This window comes from Nannochloropsis gaditana (genome assembly GCF_000240725.1).
Source record: "Nannochloropsis gaditana CCMP526 unplaced genomic scaffold scaffold007, whole genome shotgun sequence".
Lineage (NCBI taxonomy): Eukaryota > Eustigmatophyceae > Eustigmatales > Monodopsidaceae > Microchloropsis > Microchloropsis gaditana.
This window is the reverse complement of record NW_005803946.1, coordinates 1-14,546: the sequence shown is the minus strand read 5'-3', so window position 1 is coordinate 14,546 and position 14,546 is coordinate 1. Positions and strand designations below refer to the sequence as shown.

The following is a 14,546-nucleotide window of genomic DNA, read 5'->3' as shown; positions in this document are numbered from 1 at the left end:
ACGTGCCCTCTCGTGTCCAGTGCGTAGTCCTTTAACAGCCGCTTGGCATCCCCACCGATATTACACCCAACCTTAATGATACGCTCGTCGGCCAAAAGTCGATGGAGCGACGCCGGCACCTTTCCCCGCATGTGTTGCAGTCGAACCAGAAAGATGTCCTCCTCCCAAGCCAGCTGTAGCAAAGCAACGGGGTTGCGCTCGAAGCGGAGGACCTCAGGCTGCCATTCTGCGTCCATACCCACAATTCCACCCCTTTGAGCCACACGGTCGTAAACTTGTGATAAGAGTACCTCCAACTTGTCCGATTCCAGGGGCAGGACGTGAACGCGCAATCGCTGCAGAGAAGGACCTCGACCGGAGTGTACCTCCACGGTAACATCGTGCCTATTTATGAAGGGAGATATGGAACTGATCGTTGCCACTGTTGGTGGGGTGCCGGTGCCGGATGAAACTGTGCTTTTGTCTGCCTCAAACGCCGCCATCACCGTTGAGCTCGTCGTCGTGCTTCGTCTCCTGAGACATGTCGAGCTGACAGCAGCATGAGGGACGACAGGTCTCAAGCAAACACGCGGGTATGACACCAAGGCTCGAAGTGACGACACAAATGCTGCCGAACCAGTCCATTGCCGACTTTGTGCAAGCACCCATCCAAGTAGAGGCGACACCCTTCTCATCCCGTCACCGACGTCCACAAGCTCCTAGCGTGGTGGGAAAACCGTGATGGGACCGGTCAAAAAGTCAGAGGCTCGAAAATAGCTAGCGGATTTCCCTAACACACGCAATGAGAAGAACCAAATGTGAGACAACCTAAAACCTCGACTCTGACGAGCTGGTCAAATGTGTGGCATAACCCCCCTGGAGTTTACATGGAAGATACTGCCCCCGGTTCTCGCCAGCGACAGGAACCCCCCCCCGCCTTGCGCCTTAGGGCTAGTTCTCACGGTGTAATCGACTGGGTTGCGATCCTCCCTTTGATAAGGCATCACATCCATTGTATCTTCTATATTACAGAGCAGATACGAGAGCGGACACACGTAGGGAGAAGGCCCCACCTGACACACGTAGCCGGCATCGATCATGGTGAGACGCCCCCCCGAACTAGTGGAGGGGGCACCGATCCCTTTTAATCCGTGATGTGCAATTTCTTACAGGCAGCCGACCGATTCAATATCAATCGGAGCTGGGAGCATCTTCAAAATAAATATGTCGGGACAGGTCATCCCGACCTGACCAAACAGTAAGTGCAGAGGACAACTTCTAGGCTTCGAATAGTGATGAAATACCCCATTCGGCATTTCACACTTGCGACAGAAACAATCTACGTATTTCACCAGAACGCCGTGTACATTCGATTTTTTTTTTTTGCGGTTTCGACTGTTACAGAAGGGATGATGCAAGCTGCATGTGCATGTCGTTGCATGTCTCATTCTGCTCACGTTCCTTTTCTCGACAGCGAATGGTTGACGAACCAGCATCGGGACACCTACGCTACTCATTTGGGTCATCACGACCAGCTTGCCTACATTGCAGTGGCGCAGAACGACGCGGTAGGTCGTGTGCGCTACCAGCTCCTCGAGAAAATGCTACAGCCCTGCGGTCCCCCCCCGGCAGCAAAAGATGATGAGGATGACTAGGAAGGGAGTGGGTTCTCGTGAAGGAGAACGTCTGGCGCGTGTAGAGTAAATTTAAAAGAAAGTAAAAAAATACACTACATTTCGACTTCCACTTTTCCAAGTCGCTGTTTCGTGCCAGGCCTCGATGAACACAGGAGTCTTGCTTGACGGCGAATGTTTTCTTCCCAGGCCTCCTCCCCCTGGCCATAATTTCCAATGATTACAAGCCCAAGTAACGCGCTTTAGATACACTGATCAAACGCCTCCCCCTCTTCCTGGAGAGCGCTTCCACACCCTCGTGCTTGCTTATCGCATGGAACAAGGCCCTGACCACCGAGTAGGGGTTCCTTCTTCCGATGCTCCTCGCCTCCCCGCACTCCACACCCATAATCCTCAGCATGTCGTTTATCATTCGCCCCTCCTTATGTGGTCGGTTGGGTTGACCCGCCTGGATATAGATGCGGCAATTGTTGTGCTTCCCGTACAGGTCGGTGGTGATGCACCGGTTGCGGTAGAGATCGATGTGGATGAGGTTTTTCTTGGCAGCCCTATAGGCCCGTATCTGCGCCTCCTCCAGGGTCGCGCCTTTCCCCACGCCCCAGCCTCCGCAGCCTTTCAGGTTGCCTACGAGCACCAGAGCGCGATAGGAGAGAATGTGCCCCCCCTTGATGATCTTCTGCGTCGTGTCTGTGTCCACCAGCATCTTCACCCACTTGCCCTCCGGATGGATGGCGAAGGGATTGACGTCTCTTCCCGCGTAACTTTCTTCCTCTTTCTCCTCCTCTTCTTCCTGGACATCTTTCCCGCTCCCCTTTGCCCCTGGCTCTGCCACCCCGAGCCCCCCAGGCTTCGACGCGGCGGCCTCGCCCCCCTCCATCCCCGCCTCCCCCCCCCCCTCCTCCCCGGGACCCCTCTCTTCCTTCCAGTGCCTGTCAAAGAGTGCGTCCAGCCCCATTCCCGTCTCGGTCGAGAGCGGGGAAGAGGCTGAGGGTGGCAACCTCGCCAGCTCCTCCTCCAAGCTCCCGGCCGGGTCGTCGAAGCTCATCCCCTCCCCCGCCGACGCCCATCGCGCCTGGTTCTCGACCTCATCCATGGGCGAGTCCCGCCCGTACAGGCGACCGATCGCCGCCACCAGCTGGTCGTAGGTCCTGAACCTGAGCACCGCCTCGCCTTTCGGGTTCCCCTTCCGACTCCGAGGGAAGTCCACCTGGAAGGGCTCGTAGCCGCCTCTCAGCACCTCGCGCAGGTCCTCCTCCCTCGTGTCCGCGGGCAGCCCCTTCACCCTCAGCCGGTACACGGCCCACGCCTTCCGGAGCTTCAGGTCCGGCAAGCCCGTCCCCGAGAGCTGCGAGAAGGCCAGGTCTGCCTCTTCCCGCGTGGTAAAGGAGAGACTTCCCGTCCGGTACCGGCCGCCCACGGGCAAGGACACCGCCACTTTGGAGGGGGTCGTCAGGTGAACCATCTCGCGCAGCTCCTCCTGCGTCACCTCCAGTGGCAGGTTTCTTACGTCCACCCGGAAGTCCTTCCACGCCGGCCGCACTTTCCTCCTCCCGCTCCCCGCGCCGGCCTCCAACACGCCCAGCCCTTCCTCCGCGCCTGTCTGACTCCCGAACCGGATCACCGCCGCTGCCCCCTCTTTAAGGAGCTCGGCGTCGAGGAGGGACGAGTCCTTCATCCTCTTCAAAGGGGCGAGCACTTGCTCAAGCTCGTCCGCGGTAACTTTCCCCTCCCCCGAAGCTGCCTCGATCAGCAGGGGGTAGACCTTCTCCCAGGCCCTTCGCACTTGCAGGACATTGTTGCGCACGCTCACGTCCTGCATCTCGCTCGCGCACTCCACCCCTGTATGCGCCGGGCAAAGCGCAGATAGGCCCCCCGAGTCCCGCCCTCATTCCCGTCCGCGGCCTCCGACGCCTCCACGGGCAGGACCTCCACGTCGTAGGGCATGTATTTCGAAAAGACCGCCATCACCTCCCCCTCGTTCGCGTCTCCCGGCAGCCCGTTCACGCGCACCGGGTATGTCTTCCAAGCCGCGTAGCTAAGGACGCCGCGGGCATCCTCCCCATCCCCTTCCCCCCGCCCCTCCTGCCCCGCTTCCTCCACCTCCACCATCCTTTCTCCTGCGTTGCCTTCCGCCTGTGCCTCCGCCTCGGTAGCGCCGGCCCCATTCTCCGCGCCCGCCCCTTGTCTCTTCTCCCCCGTGTTGCCTCGAGCCTTCGGCCCTACCGGCGCTAGCTGGAAAGAGCCTTGCAAGAGCCCCATGGACGAGTACTTGTCGGGGCATCGGAAGACAGCGTAGGTGTCGTAAGCGTCGATGGCCGTCTCTGTCAGAAGGCTTTTGGACTGACCCTTCGACTCGGAGGCCGGTTCACTTCCCCCCATCACACGTCTTTGTTTGGGGTCCGACGCCCCTGCCCGATCAATCTGCTTCTTCAGCTCCGATCCTGATACGCCCTCTGGCAAGCCCGAGATGAACACCGGGAAAGTCTCCTGCTCCTGGTGCACCGTGATGCGATCCCCCCAGCTCTCATCATGATGGAACGAGTGGGCAATTTCCCGGGCGTATTTAAGGCTCGGGACTTGAAATGTGGCGAGAACAAGCGGTGGTGGAGGCAGGGAGTTGCCCTTCTTCGCCTGATACTTGGCCCCCCCCCCGATGGCCCCGGGGGGGCGCATGACAATATTGTAGGGCTCGAAGGCGCCGAACAGGGTTACCACGTCCTTTGGCCGCAATGCCTGGGCTTTGGCTTCATCGAAATGGCCCTCCACGCGCAATGTGTACCCAAGGCTCGCTGCCTTTGGATGACTGCTCAGCCATCGCTGCTGTGGCGTCCGCCGACTGGCACGTGTTGCACTCTTTGTGTACATGTTCCACGTTTGACCCTGGAGCGCCTGATGATGATGGAGCCATGTGCTATATCTTGCTATACCAACTAGACTGCTGCTGCTACGCGCTCGCACCACCGCCATCATGCTGACGACACAAGCCAGCTCGATGGCCTGCCGCCAACCCTGTTGTTTTGAAAGGTTAGGGATGTTTGTGTCAAGATGTGAAAAACAAGAGCTGCGTTTCTACAGAGGAAACACTTGACCGGGATTAATGAAGCATGTACGAGACTAAAGATTGCAAAGGACATCGGGTGAGAGACTCGACTCGTGATGTTCAAGGCGGTGTCAAAAGATTTAAGCAGACGGCGTGGATAAGACAACGAGACAGCCGCGTGGCGAGCATGTGCAGACGAAAGGCGGCGATGATCTAAACCCAGCCGCAGGAAGACCCAGCACAGAGGGTCAAGCGCTGCTACGCACCGATCTGCCCACGGGCTGCGGGCAGGCGTAGAAGGGCAAAATCGCTTTTCTGGAGTCCCCGATTAAGGCGCAGAGTCGCCATCGCCGCGGTGCCCGCCAGGGATGATACCGATTTCAACTTGCCAGCGCCCGTGTCGAAATGCGTCCCAGGGGGCTCTACATCTCGATGATCGTCAAGGTAGTAAGGGACTGCATGGCTTTCAGCGTAATGAGGGCAAGGGGTTCGTGGTGCCATTTTTTCGACGGACGAAATGTTGGCTTTCTCCGCTTGAGGCTGGTGCCTGAAGTGATCCTAGTTCAGGTCTCCCAAGCCGAACGGGTGTTGATCGGCAACTTGTCTTCCTTCTTTGTAATTGGGCAGTCATAGACAAACAAACACACACATGGTTGTAGAAGCAGGAGAGCACGGGAACGCTTTTACAGGCGCACGTTGACTCTTGCAGCAGAGTGTCCGGCAGAACGTCTTGATGGGTATGCGCCTGTTGCGGCTCCCTGCTCTTACTCCTTGTGTGCAAGTTATCATGTCCAAAAGACAGACTGAGCATTCTCCCTGGAAGATCTAGCGTACAATGTTGAGTTCAAGCTGCGAGTTCTAACCCTTTTCCAAAATCTTGAAATTTTATGCATATACCCTGCAGAATCCTCCGTCTCTCGAAATGATGCGCGCCGTTGTTTTGCTGGGGCTGCTGTCCTCTGCCGCCGCTTTCATTCCTGCGACTTTCAACACAGGCAAGAGCTCATACGCCCGCAAAAACTTGGTGGTGGCCTCGGTTTCTGACTTGATCGGAGCGGACACGGAGACGGGCGGGATCTGGGATCCTCTGGGCCTGAGCCAGAACGAGGGTTCCCTCCGTAAGTACCGCGAGTGCGAGCTCAAGCACGGGCGTGTAGCCATGGCTGCCATGCTCGGTATCTTTGTCCAAGGTCTCTACCACCTTCCGGATCCCGTCTTTAGCAACCCTCGCCCTCTGGCTGCCTTGCAGCAGGTCTACGAGCAACGTCCCGAGGCCATTTGGCAGATCATCGTAGGACTGGGCGTGATCGAGTTCACGGGGGGCCGACAAAAGGAGGACCGTGCCCCTGGCGACTTGAACTTTGGTTCTTCTTTCATCCCCAAGAGCGAGAAGGAGTTCGAGGAATTGCAGCTGAAGGAGCTGAAAAACGGGCGCCTGGCGATGGTGGCCTCCATGGGCGCCCTGCTCCAGGAATACCTGACAGGCCAGGGGCCGGTGGAGCAAGTCTTGTAAGGAGGAGGCGGCGAGAGAGAAGGGGGGCCGAGAGTGACGTCAGGGATGACGGTTACGGGGGAAATGCCTGCAGGCAGTAGATCACAGGGCGATTTCTTCCTCAGGCGCTAACGCACTGCACCCCAACACAGGGCTGGCCACTTGAATCCCTTCGGTGACGGCCAAGGGTTCTTCTGTAAGTACCAACGGCTTGGGAGGGTTGATTGATAATGGAGGCACAGGGCCTGGTCGGTGGACAGGAGAGATGCCTAGATTCCGCAGGATCCTTGTGCGCTTGCGATTCATCTGTGTATCTCACACACCGCTTTCCTGACTACAGAAACCCAGCCGACTTCTTGGCACCGCAAACGGGAGGGCCCATGGCGAGAACAAGCTTGATTTTTCATTTCATCGGGCACACGGAGAACACTTCCGGCGTAGAATAGGCTGAGGAGTCAGTGGATGTAAGGATTATCACCATCATGAGCGTCCTGATTCATTGTGGGGAGGATAACTGATCGGATAAGAGATCGAAAAGGAAATCAATTAAGATGCCCGGAAATGACAGACATGTGAATTTTCGTGAGAGCTACCTCCGCTCCTCATCACTCGTGTAGTGTTATGCACTGCGTACAGCTCGCAGTGTCTTCCACCAGGTCGCACAAGATCAAATTTGTGTTAATAATGCTATTTACAATCAGTAGCTGGTACTTCTATATTAGGCACCCTCCCCTTCCTCCGTGCTTCCACCCTCCTCCTCCTCAGCCATCCGCTCCGCCTTCTTCCTCTCCATATTCATGGTGTTCCCGAAAATCTCAGGCACCTCTATCCTGAAGGTCTCCGCTGTCGTCGTCACCGGGTGCACGAAGCTCACGGCCATGGAGTAGAGGAACAAGCCACGCGTCCGCAAGGTATTAGACGGCCCGTACCTCAGATCGCCTAGGATTGGGGTGCCTAGGGCCTGGCAGTGCTGCCGCAATTGATGCTTTCGCCCTGTCTCAGGATTCAATTCTATGGACGTGAGCGCGTCAAAAGCGGGCGAGGGGACCGACGCCACCACCTTATACCTGGTGACCGCGTCCTTCCCCTCCACGGGCGCAAGGACCTGGCCGGCGGGTTCTGCCGGCCGCCCTATCACAACAGCGCGGTACGTCTTCTGGACGCGCCGCTCCAGAAAGGCGGTCACGAGCCCCTGCAAGGCGGGCTTGGTCTTGGCGACGAGGAGCAGGCCGCCCACGGGCGCGTCCAGGCGGTGGGCGTGCACGGGCTTGGGCAGAGCCCCGTCTTCAAGGCTGCGGCTTGTTGGCTGCAAAAACTTGCTGTATTCGTCCACCAACGAGTATGCTCCCGTTCCATGAACAGCGACGCCAGCTGGTTTGACTATCACAGCCAGATCGTCGTCCTCCCAAACAACAACCACCTTTTTTACCCCTCGCCCGGCCCCGCCCTTCTGCTTACCATTTGTCTCCTGAGCTACGACTTTAATTCTATCACCTTTTTCCACGATAGCCTCACAAGTTTTTCCAGGCTCGTCATTGACAAGAACCTGTCCCTTGCGGATGAGTTTACGAGCCTTGGACTTGCTGGTGTAGCCACCAAAGACGTAGACAGCTTGTGGAAGGGGGAGAGGCTCCGTCACCGTCTGGGGAATATCGAATTCCCGCAGGTCTTGAGAGTTGTCAGGGCCCGGGACAATGTAAGAATTAAGACCTAATGAGAATATTGCGATACCACGAAGATTGATGGAGCGTATGGCTTGCGCAACACACGGTTGACGCGGTGGAACCTTTGAAGAGGTTGAGGGCCGCAGGTAACTAGAATGTGATTGGGGGGGGGGCTTTAAAAGAACAAACCCGCTAACAGTATCCGCAATCTGCAGGTCGAAAATAATTAGGATAGGAAATATCAGGCGTATGTGTCTTAGAGGTGACGACCGCCGCGCCGCTAATCTTGTCTTCATCTTGGCCTTGGAACAAACGTCTGCTCTAGAAAGAGGAAGTAAAAAGTGATAAAGAATGTAAAGCAATCAGAAAAAAGGAATCGACTCAAGAGCACAAAGACCTACTCTTTTTGAAAAAGGAATGCGGATAACGCAAGAAATTGTCGCAAATAGCGCATCTCCAGCCTCGCGCTGTGACGATACGGATTTCGGGGCGATGCTGTGGCGACGACCGAGGCACCATCAGATGGGGATGGTATGATGCCCTCTGTTGGTCGTGCATGGTGGCCAATAAGTTGCGGGCGCCGCCTCACATCCATCATTTAAATCAATTCAATGTTTCGCCAGTTGTAGTGTTGTGAGACCTCGCGCGTGCAGGCACAGGTGGTGTCCTAAGAAGGCTTCGCGGCAACCCCTCCTCGTCGGGAGTAACGGACACGAGCCCTCTGCTTCCAGCGTACCCATCCCGCGCTGTCCACGACGCAGTAATGTTTTAAGCCGGCACCACTGTCCAATTGTGCTTTTCACTGCCTTTCATGGGTTCACATCGTCCAGAAACCACGTGGGACTCGGTGAACTTGATCGGCAGGAGCCACCGGAATGGTCGATAATACTCAGTAGCTGACGAGCGAAGCAACGAATTCCACAAGAAGGATCGACTCAAGCTGTAAACATTTTTTTCCCCACGCATGCACACAGGGACGACAGCGCGGGCCGATACAGGGCAGTTTACGAGCTCCGAGCCGTCAAGTCGGGCCCAATCACATAAGGAGCAGGAACGGGAGCTGCAGCCATGTTCCTCCTTGACTGGGTGTATAGTGCGCTCGCCTCATTAGGTAAGCGCGTCCGGTAGCATTTCATTTGACCAAAGAAATATTGTCTTTCTCAGTAAGGACACGACATGAAGCATGCATTTGCCTCGTATTCATCCGAGAGGCTGACGGGTCGGATGAATACGAGGCGACCCAGTCTGCCTCGGTTTTGGTCGCGGTCATCCCAGTCCCTTGCTGCCTTTTCAATCATACGTATTCGTTTGGTCGCGTGCATTGCGCTCCTTACCCTCATTTCTGTGACATTGCGAGAAAGGTTTTAATTTGAGTTAAGTGCTTTCCGCCCCTTCTGTTCATCTGGCAGGCCTTTATCACAAGAGCGCCAAGATTTTGTTCTTGGGCTTGGACAATGCCGGGAAGACGACGTTGCTGCACATGCTTAAAGAAAACAGGGTTCAAGTCCATCAGCCCACTATTCACCCGAACACGGACGAGCTCATTATTGGTAAAATTCGATTTAAGACGTTTGACTTGGGCGGACACGAGACGGCGCGCCGGCTATGGAAGGACTACCTTACCACCGTGGATGGTGTGGTGTTTATAGTAGACGCTTTGGACCAGGAGCGTTTCCCCGAGGCCAAGCGTGAGCTAGATGTAAGTTGTCCATTTTGAGAGCGTCTCATGATACTCGGTTCCTCATATGTCTTCCTCCTGTTTCTTCCTTCCTGGGTCGAACGTCGACAGAGCCTGCTCACGAGCGACGAGCTCGCTCACGTCCCTTTCTTGGTGCTCGGAAACAAGATCGACGTCCCTCGCGCCGTTTCAGAGGAGCAGCTTCGATATGCGCTTGGCATGCAGAATACGTACGGAAAAGATTCTTCAGGCGGGGAGAAGCAGCCGGGCGTACGGCCTATCGAGCTGTACATGTGCTCTGTGATCAAGCGGATGGGGTACGCGGACGGCTTCAAGTGGCTGGCGCAGTTCCTGTAAATTTATGGGCATAAGGGACGGAAGGTGGGCAGGCGTGGCAAATGATAGGGAGAGGATTCAGTGGGCGACTCGCTGTCGGTCGGTCGAGGCGAACGGACGGAGCAAGTGGGGGCCGGAGCCGGTTTGGAGTGCTTGGAAAGTGGGGGGGAGAAGATAGGGTGGAGAGCAGGTCGCAGAGGACGAGCGGCGGGGAATGAAACCCTTGCAAGGTCTTCAGGCGTGCACACTGACCGCCCTGTCTCCAGTGGGATGTTTGGTGGAGGCGCACAACCCGTCGCGCGGGTATGTATGGAACCTTGGTCCTCTGCCGTACTTCCAGTCGCTCTCTTTTCCTGTCGGGGCAGGAGTTTTGTCTTATCGAGAGGTGGGAACAGGAAGGGAGGGGTTCGCTTGATAGTGGAGGGATATTGGGGCACGTTGTTAGGCGAGGCAGGCTGAGTGCAGAAGGGGGAAGAGGAGGGGAGGCCGAAGGGACAGGGTGAGATGTAAGACAGGACAAGGCAGGCCTGGATTGAAGATAACGCCGAAACAACAAGATGAAATGGAGAGCAGCGGGAGTTATGCCGGCCACTCGCTGGTGTGTTTTTCTTGACACTTTTCATTCGTGTATCGTGTCGAGCGTTGCTTTCATGTTGGGAGACTGCCTCCCGTTGCTGCTACTGCTCTTGCTGCCGCAGTTAGCATGACCTTTTGCCTGTTCGGTGACCTAGTGGTCTACTGATCGCACCACTAGCGTATGAGGCCAGCCTGGAGCCAATAGAGCCCCTACGAGTCGAAGCATGACCGTGTTATCCCCCGTGCGCCCTTCCGAACGCCACCGAGGGACACAACGCCGGCTCTCCTTCGCCCTCCCGAAGCCCAGGCTGCATCCTCTTGTGATACATGTTGGCAGTACTTACACTGGTCGTCCACGCCCTCTTTCGACCGACTCCTATCGTCTTCTCCCACGCCCCCCCTGTTCTCCTTCCGTGCCTCCGTCTTCATCCCCTTCCATGCCTTCCCCGGCTGCTATTTCCTCCAGGTCCATCTCCTCGCCATCAGTCCACCGCCGTCCCCCCACGCCCTCTTTCTGCAACACCCGGGCACGCTTCATAATGCGATCGTACCGATTCACTATGTACGGCTCCGCCGCAGGTACCTGTACTAGCTCCTTGCCCGGCAAGATACAGGCCGTCAGGTTGCCTCCATACACGCACCCGGTATCCAGACCCAGCGCCTGCTCGTACTCTTGCATGCCCCTGCGCGCGTCGTGCCCGAACAGGACCGTCTGCGGCCCCTGCCACGTCCTCGCCCATGGGTAGTCCTGGTAGTAGCGGGCACTGACCGTCCCGTCCGCCAGGATGGATCGCATGTTGATCATGAAGCGAGGATGTTGCTTGCTGAGCCGCTGATCGGCGACGAAGCCGGCGTGGACGAAGAGGAGCTGGAGGTCCGAGCAGGAGATGTACCAGGGCAAGTTCCGCAGCCACTCCACGTCCGCGTCCTCCAGCCCCATCGCAATCAAGTAGTGCTCCGACTTGAAGTTGCTCTGCGCCCCTAGGGCCAAGGCCCGACTCCAGCGGATGACCTCGTTCTCGTGGTTCCCCCGCACGGAGAGCGCGCCCACCTCTCTGGCCAGGCGGATCACGGGGATGGAGTCCGGTCCCTTGGCGACCATGTCCCCCAGGAAGACGAGCAGGTCCCCGGGGCTGTACTCCACCTTCTTGATCAACGCCCGGAGCTCCTCCACACAGCCGTGCACGTCGCCGATGACGATGATCTTGGGCTCCCTCCGCTCCCTCAATCGTGCCTTCAGCGCCAAGAATCGCTCCATCTCCACGGTTGGGTTGCCCTCTTCCGCCCCTCCCACCGCCATCGCCTCTTTCAGCACCTCCCCCACTCCCTCGCTCAGGACCTGGTGCTTCCGGGCCTGAGCCTCCCACTCTCTCACCCACGCCATCACTTCCTGCGGCTCCTGCCCCAGCGCCTCCCGAAACCACCACCGAGGGCCGAAGGCGGCCGAGGATGTGGTGATGGCCGTGTAGAAGTCGTCCGCCCAGCTGTTGTAATACACCTCGATGAACCGCTGGGGGGGGTGGACCTCGGAACGCACCAGCCCCGTATCCGCCAGGAACCGGTCCCGGCTCGAGCGCGCTTTCTTCTTGTCCTTGATGTACTCCGTAAGCTTGGCGTCTTTGATGTGGCTCGACACCACCCGACAGTCGCGCAGAACCTTCTCCTCCGTCCTCGCCGGGTCCACGGGCGCCGGGCCGCTGCCCCTCCTCCTGCCCTTCAGGCCCCCGCCCCCCGGCCCCGGCCCCGCCAGCGCCAAGTCCTCTTCGTCGCTCGCTTCCTCGTCCTCGTCCGCTGCTGCCTCCCCTCCCAACTCGCCGCTTCTCCCCCATTTCTCCCCGCTTTCTTCCCGCCCCTGCCATGGCGCCCTGCCCTCCGTTCCCTCCCCACCGTCTCCCTCCCCGCCTCGGTGCCGTGCTCCGCGATCACCGGCCGCGGCCGTCCTTGCCGGTGGATGCCGCTTCCGCAACCCCAGCGACTCCATCGGCGCAAGCACTTCCTCGCCCACCCGCCCCTCCTCCTCTTCTCCTTCCCCGAGCCCCTCCCCTTCGCTGTCCTCCTGCAATCGCCCTTCCTTCCACCGCTGCTGCTGCACCCTGGGGCTGGACAAGCTGAGACGCCCCCCCAAGGAGCCCCGGGGCCTCCCCGCATCTGGCGCCTCGCGGTCCCGCCCCTCCCTGTGCTTGTAAAAGGCGCCGTACACACTCCGGGCTGGCACCCTCCGCGGCGCCTCCTTCTTGCCCCCGCCGTCCTCCCCTCCATAGCCCCGAGGGGGGGCTGGAGGGCCTGAGCCCGCGGCGGCCTCCGCAGCCTGGGCCTCCATCTCCGTGACCTCGTTGGTCAGAGGCAGGCGGATAGGGGGAGGCCCTGCGCGAGCCGTCCTTCCGGGGCTGGAGATGCGCTCGCCGAAGCCGCTCGCCTTCCCAGCGGGTCGCAGCGGGAGCGAGGGAGGAGGAGAGGAGAGGGCGAGGGTGTCGGGCCCGAAGACAAGGGCCAGGCCCTCGTCCGTGCCCGGGTAGTCTTTCGCGCTCATGCTCAGGGCCTTGCAGAGGCGGGCGAAATCGGAGAGGGCTTCGGCGTCCTCCTCTCGAGGAGGCTCGGGACGGGCGGGCCGCGACGCGGCCGGGGGGGAGGTGGAGGACCGCGGGGAAGGGGAGGGGGGCAAGGACTGCGCGCGAGAAAGAGGCGAGGCCGACCCAGCGCCTCGGTCCAGGGAGACATGCTTCCCCCGCTCTTGCTGTTGGGGGCGAGGACGAGGTCCGCCCGTATCCCCCGGCCGAGCGTCTGGGGCACCGCCCTGATCCGTCCCGGGCCCTCGCCCGTGACCGCTCTCTCCCGACGCCCGGGCACCCCCTGTCCCAGGAGCTCTGTGCATGGCAGACCCTTCTTGGACGATCGAGTCTGACGGTGGGAAATCGCCATGCTCACGGCCTCCGCCCCCCCCCCCGTGCCTCCCGCTGCCACGAGGGCCCCCTCTTCCGATATGTACAACGTCCTCGTCGCCTCCCAATGGCGATCCCGTAGGACATGGTTCTTGCCGGGCATACCCACGCCTCACATGTCTTCCACTCTTGCGTGCACCACCCTGCCTTCGCGACTCCCCCCTGTGCCTTCCGTGGTGGGAGCTGTGGCCGCCGCTTGTCCTGCTCGTGCGGTTCTTACCCACGCCCCCCCGGCCCTCTCCATTACTCTCAATGCCGGCCTCTGCGAACAGAACACTAGTCGAGGGCTTCCCACCGCCTTCAAGCAGCGAGTACCCAAGATTTTTATCCCTTCTCCTGCGCCGCCAGGAGGGGAAGGCCCAGGCTGTCGAGCTCGGAGGGGGGGGAAGGACGCGAGCCGTGGCTCGTGGGATGCATGCCTCTGTCTCACTCCCAGCCGGATATCGCACCATCCATGCACCTGCAACGTTTCCCAAGCACACCAAGTCCAGAATAGTACGACAAGGCCACAGGGTATCCGTCTTTGATGAGGCAACACGGCCGACCTAGCCATAGGGGTTGCGAGGGAGACATTAGATAAGAGGCAAGAGCCGGACGAAATCGTGATTGCGTTGTAAGGACCCTCCACAGACGTACGATGCATGCCCAAACCTCATTTGGATCGTGTACCCCGGTCAACGCGAGCCTGTTTATCACCCGGTCAATGCTATTGTTGTTGCCCTCCGAAGTGGAGAGGGGGTTGTGTCGGCTAATGATAGAGCGCCCCTCCACGATCTGTGATATATCACCGCGGCGACAGCATGGATGGAAGGTGCAACGGCAATCTGCCAATTTTGTGATTGTGCATGAGAGAACAGGATCGGAAAGCGTGGGTATAGCCCCTCTCAATGCGGGGCGTGGAACGAACGAGACTTCCGGCTAGAAGCCCCTCAAGCCATGAACGCTTGAAGCAGCGGGGGGCGGTCGAAAATAGCCTCAAGGTGCCCGGAGCTCTCATTCTTTCCAATTACTTACTCGCTCGCTAGTCGTGTCAAGTAATCAGAGCGCTTTTCCACTGTTTCCTTTGTCTTTTCCAGCTGGACTCTGGCTCTGTGTGGCACCTCCATGGGGCCTGGGGGGAGGTCACGACGGCCGTGGCCCCTCCTACTAGGAGTGATGCTACCTGCCGTCTTTTTCCTTTACCGCCTTCGACGTTACGGTTTTCGGTC

General features: G+C 58.8%; 1 protein-coding gene across 1 annotated transcript; it reads left to right on the top strand.

Moving 5' to 3' along the window:
• Positions 1–1,720: 1,720 nt before the first annotated feature.
• Positions 1,721–2,499, top strand: NGA_2109400 (30s ribosomal protein s5; the record flags this gene model as incomplete). The annotated part of the gene is made up of 1 exon (XM_005856306.1): positions 1,721–2,499. A coding segment is annotated over one exon (664 nt), but the record flags the coding sequence as incomplete, so codon positions are not given.
• Between the last annotated feature and the right edge of the window lie 12,047 nt (positions 2,500–14,546).